Source organism: Glandiceps talaboti, chromosome 22, assembly GCF_964340395.1.
Source record: "Glandiceps talaboti chromosome 22, keGlaTala1.1, whole genome shotgun sequence".
Taxonomy (NCBI): Eukaryota; Metazoa; Hemichordata; class Enteropneusta; family Spengelidae; genus Glandiceps; species Glandiceps talaboti.
The window spans coordinates 8090803-8104531 of NC_135570.1; the positions used below are offsets into that span (position 1 = coordinate 8090803).

General features: G+C 37.6%; 1 protein-coding gene across 4 annotated transcripts in view; it reads left to right on the forward strand.

The window, feature by feature from the left end:
* The window catches only part of LOC144452166 (methylcytosine dioxygenase TET3-like), a 55703-nt gene extending 47539 nt beyond the window's left edge, over window positions 1-8164 (forward strand). For all 4 annotated transcript variants that reach the window (XM_078143208.1, XM_078143207.1, XM_078143206.1 and 1 more), the window contains one exon: window positions 3534-8164. In XM_078143208.1, coding sequence (XP_077999334.1) covers window positions 3534-5630 — 2097 coding nt within the window. In that variant the 3' untranslated portion in view covers window positions 5631-8164. The remainder of the gene's footprint in view (window positions 1-3533) is intronic.
* Window positions 8165-13729: the final 5565 nt, after the last annotated feature.

Sequence of the window (13729 nt, forward strand, 5' to 3'; positions counted from 1 at the left end):
TCTGGCCACCACTGTACAATGTCTTACCCACAACTCTCTCTGATTGGTATGCTTGGAGGTTCCTTATTTTATAACTTTTTCAATAATCCATACTTTTCAACATTTTAAGCATAATTAATATGTAGCAAAAGAACGCTTAGGAATCAAAAATAAAGTTCTAAATTTTGTATAAAAATGAACTAACAACTAAATTAAGCATGTGCTGTCAATAACTTGGGTAGTCAGTGTGTATGATGAGTTTTAGTATGTAAATTTCTTTTGTCATACCTATTCAAATAAATCTATATCTTTGGCAAAGTCATAACAGGTGCATATATTTTCCTTAGTTTCGTCGCAAATATTCTGCTGACAAATTCCTAAAATTGCTACTCCTTCTACAATAAATCACTGATACCAGAACCGATGAAAATGGGTATTCAGAAACTCATCAGTGGCAATTCTACGCTTGCCAATTGGAAAAAATGTTATTACAAAACCCTATACACTGGTGAGATTTGTCTGACTTCAAAGAGATGATGTCCAACACTACAAATCAGAGAGAGTTGTCGGTAAAATGTTGTACAGTGGCCACTACTACCTTCCTGCTGAATTGTATGTGTTTGTGTGTATTTCTCTGTGTGGATGAATGGATGTATGTCAGGGTTCGAAATAATAGCCGTTTATTTGCCCTGGGTAAGTAGAGATTCACAAGATTATCAACTTTAAAACATCTAATCACTCATTTTAATAAAAATAAAACTTTTTTGTACCTACAGAATTTTTTTTAAAGTTATCTTTTGATAATAACTAATCTAAAAAATGATCGTATGGTACGATTACAATCAGTTTCATGTAGGCCACCATTTTGTTTATATATACATCATACAAAATCTCTTGAGATCTGAGTCAAGAACACATTGATTTTGGTCAAATGAGGGCGCTGTAACTGCGCTGTTTCCTTCAAGTACAAGCACTATGATTGTACAAATTGCACAATGAGTCTCCTTAGATTTGCTAGGTTTATGTTAAAAACTACAAACAAAGTCCAAGTGAAAATCAAACTGGAAATGGTAGATGACATGATGATCTTGTATTGTCATCAGATGATGAAAACTAACTTGTCTAAGTCTGATTAACACTAAACATATTGTTTTATTTGTCAAAGCAAAATAAATGTCTTTTTTGGTGGACAAGCACTTTCTGATTCGACCCATGTGTGTGTGTGTGTGTGTGTACAGGCATGCAAATATTTGACACAGACAGATATACCTTAACTTGCCACCTTAATTTACACAATTTATTCCATGGAATAAGCTCAGTCTAATTTTAGCACTGATTGGAAACTAGAATCTAATATTGCTGTCATCCATATACCATGCTCCCTTTCTATGTTTGGGCTAGCAGTTCTTGAGATATCAGTGGAATATATTTGACAGACAGACACACAATAACACACACACAATGATACTGAAACATGCTTTAGTAAACAGGCAAAATGGTGATCTAAATCACCAACTACAAAGTTAATGCAGAAGTATGGTTTGAGATAGAATAAGTTTGGTTTGGTTGTCTTGTCTTAATAAAGTGTTTGAATTTCAAATTTGAATGCCAAATCTTTAACTGAACACAAGATGAAGATGTCTTATTCAGGATACATGTACATATACTGGTCTATCAGAAAGAGTTGTGGCTTTGATTTTATCATGTGGAAAATTTACTCTGCTAATATTATCAATTAACAATGACCATAGGCGAGGCAATTCTTTACCAGGAATAAGACATCAAGAGTGAGACGGCAAAACACCAGTGTGAAGTTGTTCAATTCTAATCTGACATCTGGACTTGTCATTTTCTCAAACACATAAAAAGGCCAGTAAATAACATACCTGGACTTTCTACAATCAGTACATGGCACCACTGCTGTCAACAGTTTCACCACTATTAGACAGAATGTGATCAGTTCTGCATCCACTACTTGTCCTTTTTTCCTTGAGTAGTAAATTTTGTACTTGGTTTATAGCCATAGATATCACCAAGCTTCAAGTGGGATCCAAAACAGTCAAGTCTGTGAATCAGAAAATAGTGAAATTTAAACAATAAGATTACATTCATGTTTTCTCTTCTTTTTTGTTTGCCTCTTCATGATCAATTAGTACAAAAGTCTTGATTGTCAAGGAATGTTTGTAATTCCAATTGTGCACAGTGCAAGACCCATGAAAACATTGCAATTAGTATAGTGCATTACACATATACAGTAAAATATGATAGACACAAGGGTAAATTGTTTAATGAGAGGAAGGCAGTGGCCAGAGTTACTGCATTGCTGATTATGTATCAGATTTGATAGTAGTAAGAAGGTATTACAAGGTACTATACATTATAAGTACTAGATATGCAGAGATATGTTCCACAATACATATTAAATTTTACAAGAACAGACACATTGTTTGAAGCACGGCATACAAGTGTTCATCACCATGCAGTATCACCACAATAAAAAATAACAACTCAACGTCAACAAATTATAATGTGTTCATGCATGGTGTGTTGAAAGTCAAAACAGTTATCAGTATGACCTGGGATATATAGAGTGTATTATTCAATAATGATATCTATATTTCATGTAATTGCTATGGACAAAAACTGGGTGGAAAACTGACACAACACAACTATCCTTACTGATCACGTAAAATATGATAAATGTATGATATCCACAGGCTTGAAAACCTGGAAGTGCATTTATATGTGTATTTGAAGTGGACAGTGCATTTGCTGAGAAATGTATTCTCAAATCTCTTATTGCCAGATAAATTGATGAAAAGGGGATAATTATTATGACAAAATGAAAAACAAACTTGAAAACTCAAAAACGGTAGTGTGCACAATACTTACGTTAGGGGATCTAATCCACGCTGCACACAGTGTAGCAGTAACATACTTGGCAGTCGTCACCATGTTTGAATTCTTTCAGTTGGCTCCATACCCTGTGTTGTCAAAACATTCGATCTGTGCATTTTTCTTCATCAGATCACCCTGAAAATTGGCAGAAAAATACAGAATTGAAATCTCGTTGATCCGTTGTCAATTTTTTGAAAACATCCTGAAACCAAGTTCTTTTAAAAGCAACCTTTTGATTCGTCAATTTCCATGCAGTTTTCATGCAGATATGAAGAGTCAATAGAAAATGGTGAATTTAAAGCACTCATCGCAAGTGGCCGTTGGGGCTATCTTTCGCACCCATTGTCAATGAGATGCACTCAAAATGCGCTGAGCAAATTAATTTTCTTTTGATTTCAAACTTTTAAAGATAAAATTCAGATAGCAAATAGTGCTATAAAACCTTTCATTATTAAAACACAGTTGCTTATATTTTTGAAATAAATGAAAATAATAGATTGTGGCATGAATTTGTTAATTTATTAGGTTTAAAAATCTTCCAAACAGCATTTTGTTTCTTTTCAGTCATGGGCCTCCCCCTAATATTGGAATTCGTTTGATCTACAAAAGGTGATTTTTGTGGTCAGTTATTAATTATAATCTTTCTATATTCACAGCTGTTAACCTTAACAAAGGATGAAAACAGAACGATAAAGAAAGCACCAGAGACAGATGAACAACTACATATATTACCAATGTACAGAGTAGCACCCGTAGATGAGTTCGGCAGTGCGGAAGGCCAACAGGAAAAAGTCCGAAACGGATCCCTAGAAGTTTTAACCTCTTTCAGAAGAGAACTCCGTAAAAAACCCAAAGATCAGATTGTAGAGAAAAAGGGGAGAAAAGGAAGTCATTCGCATGCAAATAGTTCAAACAGTAGCAGTACTACGGTGGCGGCGGCGTCAGCTACAAGCCACCATCACGGTCACCAGGACAGTGAAGCTAAACATGAAAAAGGTATTCCACTGCCTAAACCGACTCCAATAGAACAGAAGAGGATTTACCCCCAACCTGAACAACAACAACAACAACAAGGACATTCAATTCCTCAACCAATCAACTTACAGCATCAACAACAGCAAATGCTGCAACCAAATAAACAAGAACAGCGTGGGGAAAAAAGAACTGCTTCTGGTACATTTAAACATGAACATCAAGGCATGAACTCATCCAGTGACAATAATAATAGTACTAGTGAACATCAGAATCATCAGCCAACTCCAGGCTGGCCTAGGCCTGAGTTAGCCATGAGACCAGAAATGATGGCTATGTATCGAGGAGAGGTGCCAGCAGGAATACGACCGGGAATGAATGAACTAGCTGGTCACCATCCCATGCTTGTTAACGGAATGTTTCCTTGGGGTGCACCGCCAGGATTTCTTCACGGTGTTCGATCAGGAATGTATCCGTTTGGCTACCCTTATTTTCCCGTTTTTGGACAACAAGGGTATATGGACTCTCGTATGCCAGGCTTGCACGGAATGGGAATGTTTCCCCGAGGAGGAGGAATGATTGATCCTAGACTTATGGGCTATCATGGATTTCCTGTAGAACAGCCTGAAGATGTAAAACCTGATGTTTCTAATTTGCATGCACGAGCTGATCACCATGGGAACAAAGATCAGCATAACAACTCTGTGGAAAGACAAAAACACAATGATCCTAATGAACAAGTCAAAGCACTACTGGCATCAAATAAAGATTGTGTCAAACCTTTACCCAATGGAGTCATTCCTCAACGTAAGTTAGAAAGTACTACAAAATCAAAGGAAATAAGCCGATCAGATGGACTCATAGCCAATCAGAATCCATCAATACCTCACTCAGATCTACTGGCAATGGGTGGACAAGCTGCCTATCGCCCTCTCACTCCACAGTATTCTGCGCAAGATTCTCACGGCATGCGACAAGACTTAGCTCATGGCATGCGGCCAGACTCAGCCCAGGGTGTACGACCAGATTCTGTCCAGAGTGCACGACAAGACACACCTCAAGGCATGCGACAAGATTTGCCCCAGGGTGTTCGACAAGACCCAGCCCACAGCTCGCGACAAGACCCGGCACAAATGTCTGGTTTGATTGGCTATCAAAGACTTCCGGCAAACCCTGCAATACTGTCACATTCCATTGGAGTACACGGACAAAATATGCCACGGGAGAATTTTGCCATGGCAACAAATATGGGATATCTACCCAATAGTGTTCCAGTGTCTAAGGATGAAGTCAGTTACTCTGACAGTGAACACTGTTTTGCTGATCCCGACATAGGGGGAGTAGCACTAGCATTACAGCATGGAGCTGTACTGTTTGAAGTTGCAAAACGTGAACTGCATGCCACCACGGCTTTAAGAAAACCAAACCGTTCTCACCCCACAAGGATTGCATTGGTCTTTTACCATCATAAACATATGAATTATAGGAATCACGGCTATGAAGAGTACGAACTCAAGATGGCTAACAGACAGTTAGAAGCCGAGGAAGCAGCAAGAGCAGCGGGAGAAAGCATACCATTGACACCGACACGTGGTAGAAAGAAAGCTCGCATCGCCGTGGAAACAGAAGTGGCGGAGAAGGAGAATACAACGTGTATTAAAGAAAGTGAAGTCACTTGCGTACCTGTCAAACAGGCCATCACCTTGACAACAGATAGCTTAGTAACATTGAAACCGTATGCTTTCACTACAGTAACAGGTCCATATCAGAAATGGATGTAAGACTTTTCTACTACAGAACAAGGATGTCTTTCCTTCTATACTTAAATGTCTGTTAAGTTAAATCAACTTAATTCCAAACAACTGGACAATACTCATTTTTAATGCCACTTTCCATCTTTTTCAAAGTTTTTTACGTATCAGGTATTTTGATAGTTGTATATTTCTGTAGCTATCCATGTTGTTGTCGTTGTCATGACAATTATAGTGCGGTGTTCATAACAAATTTTTATGATTACAGAATTTTAGGAGGAATCTCCTCACTTTTATCAAAGTCGAACCCAAACTCCATTTTTTAAGTTAAATATTTGAACTTTTGTCCTGAAAATGGCAGCTTTATATTTATCAGAATGGTGATAAAGATTTGAACTGAAAAGTAAGTTACAGTGTCTTCAATTTGTTGATGTTAAAGCATCACTTATTCCCTCTGCATAGTCATCTTACTAACACTGTGTTGTCTAACTTTCTTAGAAGATGTATAAATTATTTCCTTTTTAAAAAAAAAAAAGTGGCCTTTTGGCCAAATTTTCTTCGTGTATTTAGATGCTTGAATTTTGTACAGCGCTCAGAACAGATTGTAGATATAGTCAAAAAGTTTTATTCCTACGGAGAGAGAGATATATAATAACAATCAAAGATGTTTCTATTTAAAATCAAATGATGAATCGTGTGATATGCTGACTCTGTTTTACAGCATTTTGAGATATTCAATCAACAATTATAAGTCCTCGGAGTCTTATTTTTTGTAGAGCTAACTTATGGTGGTATTCAGAAGGGAGAAGAATTTTAACAGATTTAATTCATTTGTATATGGAACTAATGAAAGAATCATATAATGATTGGGGTAGGAGCTCATTGGAGCATTATTTGATGTCATTGTTACTATGGAAACATTTCAACCAATCAGATAACAGTACTGTACTTCAGTAACCTTTGAACCCTAGAGTGCACACATCAATATAGCCAATCTGATGACAGTATTATACTTCAGTGACCTTTGAAACAGAATAACCCCCTTCCCTATAAGGACCACATAGATTTCTAGCTGTTAGCTGTTGACTAGTGATTTGAGTTGTAGACCACTTGTAGTGGGAAGTTCTCAGTAAAACATTTTCATTGTTTGAAGAAAAGATAGACAGAAATGGTTGGCAAATTTTATGTCAACTATGATATTGTAAAGGTGGAGGGCAAACAGCGGTCACACTGAGTTACAAGTACAACATTAATAAATTATATACAAAAAGTGGGACAGTGTGTAAAGTTGGGTTGTCTTTTACAGTTCTAGAATTCACATGTAGCCATACATTTTTAGAATTCTCAATTGACATGTTGATTTTAGAATTCTCATTTCACCTGATGCATGATGGGAATTAATATTCATTGATGTGGTTATACCATGTGACTACCCCCTGACTCGTCCTTCATCTATGCTAGCGTCACGTCAGTGCAATAAGGGGAAATGTTTGGCGGAGAAGCAATTCAGGACATGTTGAGGGCGCACTTTAGTTTGGTGAACACTTCAATGGGAAAGTGGACGCTACTTGTAAATATCTCGTCCATTCAGCCTGCCATATTCAGTGCAATGGTTGACAACACCTTTTTAAAACAGCTGAATATAGAAATATGACAACTAATGTATGTTAGCAGGACTTATATCCGTGGAAGAAGCTTTTACACATATGCAGCTTAAAAATTCAGCTTAAAAAACAATATGATTACAGAAACGAGTAAAATAATCTTTCTCGTGGTAGAATTGTAGATTGATGCGTCGACCATTGTCACAACCCACTAGCCTCATTTACGTCAGCAGAAAAATTTGCTCTGGCTGGCGAGAATGACACCACAAAATTTATCTCCTTCAGTACAATGAACTTGTAATGCACATGGTATAATTACATAGATGAAATAGACACCACACACTCTTAATTAACATAAAAGTGTGTGTTTCTTATTGTTCCAAACTTATGACAATGCCCTGATCTTCCTCATTATTTTTGTTGTACAACAGAATAATATCTAATTGTCTATCAGCAATTAAACCAATCAGATTGGTTGCTAGGTATTGTTGCCATGGTAATTTGAACCGACCAATGAAATTTCACTTAATAAGATTGGAATGTTCCAATATTTTGAGTTCAGAATACAAAATAATGTACTTGAAAATGCTTGGGTTATCTAAGACAGTCCTTGCACAAATTTTAACTTGTATAATATCTGTGTGAACTTTATATCTGTATGTTGAGTACTCATTTAAATTGTACACATCTTTGTACTGTGTAAGTAAGTTCTGAATCACGCTGCCATCACAGCACAGTTTAATGATATCTCACCCACCCAATCCTTCGTGAACAATGTAGTCAATTATAATGAATGTAGATTTTTTGAGACATCATTTTCTTTTAAAGACATTTCATCTCTTGTGGTAACAAATGTTGCGAATAATTGTCCGCTGCTTCTGTTGTAACTTGTATTTCTGATTCCAAATTTAGTGGATACTTTAAAATTATTATTTATTTTTTAAAACTTTGGAATGTATTGTGTGCTTTTACTACTGAATGTGAAAGAGATAAATATACTGAAATTCACATCAATTTATTTGTGCGTATTTTGCATTTTATTCGAGCCCTGTCCCATGTTCATTTCTCTTGCCCCATCAATGACTTGCACAGACTTCCCATGTTCATTTCTCTTGCCCCATCAATGACTTGCACAGACTTCACATGTTCATTTCACTTGCCCCATCAATGACTTGCACAGACTTCACATGTTCATTTCACTTGCACCATCAGTGACTTGCACACACTTCCCATGTTCATTTCTCTTGCCCTATCAGTGACTTGCACATACTTCACATGTTCATTTCACTTGCACCATCAGTGACTTGCACACACTTCCCATGTACATTTCACTTGCCCTATCAGTGACTTGCACAGACTTCACATGTTCATTTCACTTGCCCCATCACTGACTTGCACAGACTTCACATGTACATTTCACTTGCCCCATCACTGACTTGCACACACTTCCCATGTACATTTCACTTGCCCCATCAATGACTTGCACACACTTCCCATGTACATTTCACTTGCACCATCAATGACTTGCACACACTTCCCATGTACATTTCACTTGCCCCATCACTGACTTGCACACACTTCCCATGTACAATTCACTTGCCCCATCACTGATTTAGACAAAATAAAGTGTGTCCAATAACATGACTTTAGAAAATAGGGTATGCATGTTTACCTAAACAAAAATATGGTTTCAAAAAATAAGAGAATATTTTTTGTTTAAACATATATCACTATAGTTCAAAAGTGAACGTTACTCCAGCCAAGGATATACTAATACATCCATGCTCAGGCTAAGAAAGACGAAGGTAAACATGAGGTCAACTGTAGATGGCAGTATACATCAAACTCAATTTCTTCACAAAGGTAACGGTATAATATTTCATTATAGCACACCACTATTATTTTATTTTGAAAGATTCTGCCACAACTACTGTGGGGGAATGTATTGGTGAAACAATGAATAAAAATGTCTCCAGACGGGAGAGTTTTAAAAAAAAAAATACGATATTAGAAATATATTAATTTATATACATACATACATGTACTTATGTGATATAGGGGGATTATGAGCTCGGTAATCGTCTCTTGGAGTTTGCAAGGGTCTCTTTTGTTCAAACATACGCCGAACGTTGCCGAGAAACCCGTGATTTGCTCTCCAATGCTAGCCGCCACGAAAGCAAAGATGTGAGAGGAGGCCGGTGAGGGCGAAACGTCACGACGTATCTTACACTTACAGTCTCTACAAACAGCTGCAACTACATACCGATCTGACGTATTGTCACAATCAAGCCAGTACAATGAAACCATTGCTGCAGCATGGTACACCGTGATGCGGCGCCCTCACACATCACTCAACTCTAGACAAGTTTCAAAATTTGTAAAAAATATTATTCATGAGGCTATGAAACTCAAAATTACGGGTATCAGTTAGCATCATAGGAAAGGGAGAAACCTATCAGAAACGGGTATGGTGTTGGGGTGTTCATAGGGGGACTACAAGCTCGGTAATCGTCACTTTTCAAGGGTTTCTTTTGTTCAAACAAGGGCCGAACGTTACCGACAATTCCGTGATTTGCTCCTTTTTGCTCTTCGGGAACCATCGGTCTTTGCTTTGTCACAGCATGCGACGCCGATGGTTCCCGAAGAGCAAATCACGGAATTCTCGGTAACCTTCGGCCCTTGTTTGCACAAAAGAAAACATTGCAAACTACCAGAGACGATTACCGAGCTTGTAGTCCCCCTAATAACACCTAGGCCTAATAGCAATTCTTGTTATGTTTCTATCTTGTCTGTGATGCTATCTGATACCCGTAATTTTGAGTTTCGTAGCCTCATGAATAAACTTTTTGAGGATTTTATAAAACGGGTCAAGAGTGAGTGGTGTGTGAGGGCGCCGCATCAAGGCGTACCATCATCCTGAATCAATATTTCAGATCGGTAGCTCGTTCAAGCTGTTTGAAATTGTGTGTCCTAACACATCACTCACTCTAGACACTTTCATTGAATAGTTTCCCATCGCATATATATATTTATCTTAACTTATCAAAAATCCCTCCTAAATTTTGTGTTTCTGCAATAAAAACTTTGAAAATACGATTTACTTGGGCCATGGACACCTGTTGCTGTTGACAATACAAAAGAAACTGACATTTTTTCATCTCTTACGTAATAAGTCGATCGTTTTTACCCGACAAACAGTCCCAACTAGCTGCCGATCTGAAATATTGACTCAGTACCTAGGATCAGGCGCCCTCACTGTCACACATCATCTCTAATCCTGAGGAGGCTTTAAAAATTTCCCCAAAAATTATTCATGAGGCGATGAAACACAAAATTTCGGGTATCAGATAACACCACAGGCAAGAGAGAAGCAAAACATTAATGTGTATGGTGTCGAAATGTTAATAGGGGCATTACAAGCTCGGTAATCAGCTTTAGTAGTTTGCAAAAGTTTCTTTTGTTCAAACAAGGGCCGAACGTTACCGAGAATTTCGTGATTTGCTCCTTTTTGCTCTTCGGGAATCTTCGGTCTTTGCTTTCATAGCGGCTCTAGCATTGGAAAGCAAAGACCGATGGTTCCCGAAGAGCAAATCACGGAATTCTCGGTAACGTTCGGCGTATGTTTGAACAAAAGAAACCCTTGAAAACTACAAGAGACTATTACCGCGCTCACAATCCCCCTATTAACACCTCAGCGCCATACTCATTCCTGGTAGGTTTCACCCTTTCCTATGATGCTATCTGATACTCGTAATTTTCTATTTCATAGCCTCATGAATAATTTTTTTGTAAAAAATTACAACATGGCACGATTAGAGTAGCCGATGTGTACGTGTGAGGGCGTACCATTCAGATTCTGGGAGTGCCGCATCACAGCGTACCATACAAACAGCTGCAACTACATACCGATCTGACTGACGTATTGTCACAATCAAGCCAGTACAATGAAACCAGTATGGTACACCGTGATGCGGCGCCCTCACACATCACTCAACTCTAGACAAGTTTCAAAATTTGTTAAAAAAATTATTCATGAGGCTATGAAACTCAAAATTACGGGTATCAGTTAGCATCATAGGAAAGGGAGAAACCTATCAGAAACGGGTATGGTGTTGGGGTGTTCATAGGGGGACTACAAGCTCGGTAATCGTCACTTGTACTTTTCAAGGGTTTCTTTTGTTCAAACAAGGGCCGAACGTTACCGACAATTCCGTGATTTGCTCCTTTTTGCTCTTCGGGAACCATCGGTCTTTGCTTTGTCACAGCATGAAAGCTTTCATGAAAGCAAAGACCGATGGTTCCCGAAGAGCAAATCACGGAATTCTCGGTAACGTTCGGCGTATGTTTGAACAAAAGAAACCCTTGAAAACTTCAAGAGACTATTACCACGCTCATAATCCCCCTATTAACACCCCAGCACCATACCCGTTTCTGATAGGTTTCTCCCTTTCCTATGATGCTATCTGATACTCGTAATTTTCTATTTCATAGCCTCATGAATAATTTTTTTATAAAAAATTACAACATGGCACGATTAGAGTAGCCGATGTGTACGTATGAGGGCGTACCATACAGATTCTGGGATACATAGGATCTGGGATCAGGAACTAGTAATTGCACAGGGAGAAGCAAGCGTGTAATTGATTGATTGATCGATCAATATATTGATTGAATGACTGATCGATTTATTGAATGTTTAATTTTGTGTGGTGAAATTAAACTTTTTTGTGTGATATTGATCAATTCACTGCTTGATGTTTATGGTGATATAAAACTTTTTTCTTCTTCTTTCCCTGGCTACTTTTCTCATTCAGTTGTATATAATTCTCTGTTTATTGATTAAATCAAGACATCTTGCCCATTCCTCTCCTCTTATCTAATATAAAACACCCCTAATCTCAATTACAAGGGAATAGATTACTGCCACAATTTGCTTTATCTCTCATCTACTGGGCTATCACACCGAACAAAGTGATGTGCAAATTAGCATATAATTGTCTTCAGTTACTCCATAGACCCTCCTCCTTGGTGGAGGGTCTATGGTTACTCCTTTCACACTTCACTAAACTCTAATGCGTGAGAAATTGGCCTTTATGAAATGGAGTAAAATAATATTCCAACCTACCTACCCTATTTTCACGGTTATCGAATTTTTATTTTGCCACAAATGATTTACACTGACAATCAGTGTATATTTCATTTTGCCCATCAATATCTTGCACATACTGTCCAGGTATAATGTTTCTACTTGCCCTATCAATGATAGAGAATCATGTATATTCTACTTACCCAAGGGAGAAAGCGTGTTTGTGTGTTGAACCACAGTGTATGTGTTTTGGGTAACACACATGAACAAGGGAATCGGACAAATGATGCATGAAAGAACAAAACATGCTTTCCTTGCTGCAGTCTCCAATTATAAGGTTTTCAGAAAGGACAAAAAAACATTTGGCTTGCTGTAAAAATGTACCATATATGGACATTATGTTACTGCCCAAGAAAATAAACACTAACTTATCATTGGGCAGAATTTTGTGTTTGACTAACACAAGTATGGTTGTTAATTGCTGTGTGGGTGCACAGACAGGGAAGGAATTTCTCCCTTGTCTGTAGTGGGTGGCATGTTCGAGTTTAATATTTCATTTCAGCTCCTCGTTTCTCGAGACATGGAGAAGGATTTAAAGCCTTGCATAACCTCTAAACTAGAGGCCTGTCAAATACCGATGGGCTTTGCTTTCATGGACGAGTGTGAAACAGGTAAACACAGATCACAATTCAGTATAAAAAAACAACTGACTTTATTTATTGTACTTTTTGTTATATCACAGTACATTTAATACCTCATCATGCGAGTTGTAACTCTACAGAAGACTTGCAATGTTACAATGAAATACTCTTACATGCTTTTGACAAGTTAAGACTTATAGCTGGACAATATTTGTCCATTATGTGACTGTTTATAGTGGAATTTGAAATTCATCAGTTTGGCCCAACTTTATGATATTGTAAAGGTCTGCACTGCTTTAGAGATAATTACACAACGTCGCACAATCTCAATAAACGAACATCATTCATTTACGACAAAAACCCCTAACCCTAAACAAAGTTTAGTGTGACATCACATGTTTATATATGCATATGTAAACATGACAAAAATTGTAGCAGTCATACCACTACGATCGATGCCATGTAAACACATGATGGTAAACATGAAGTTCCAACCTTTATGAACATATTTACTAAGATGGTAAACACATCAAAATACTACAAGAAACCCAGTATCTCACATCAGAAATTTTTTAAAAATCTTTTTATCAGCATCTCAGTAGTAAATACAGAAGATGTTATCATTGAAAACATGAACGTTTTCAGAATTTCATTAGAAGTGCAAAAATGAAGTTCAGCAATTGCATTGACACCAGACCCCTTCCGCCCCAAACGAACACAGTTTGCTTACTGAGCTTGTATGACATTGTGTGATCGCCCCTTGATAATAGCAGGGCATTAAACATGATTACATATACT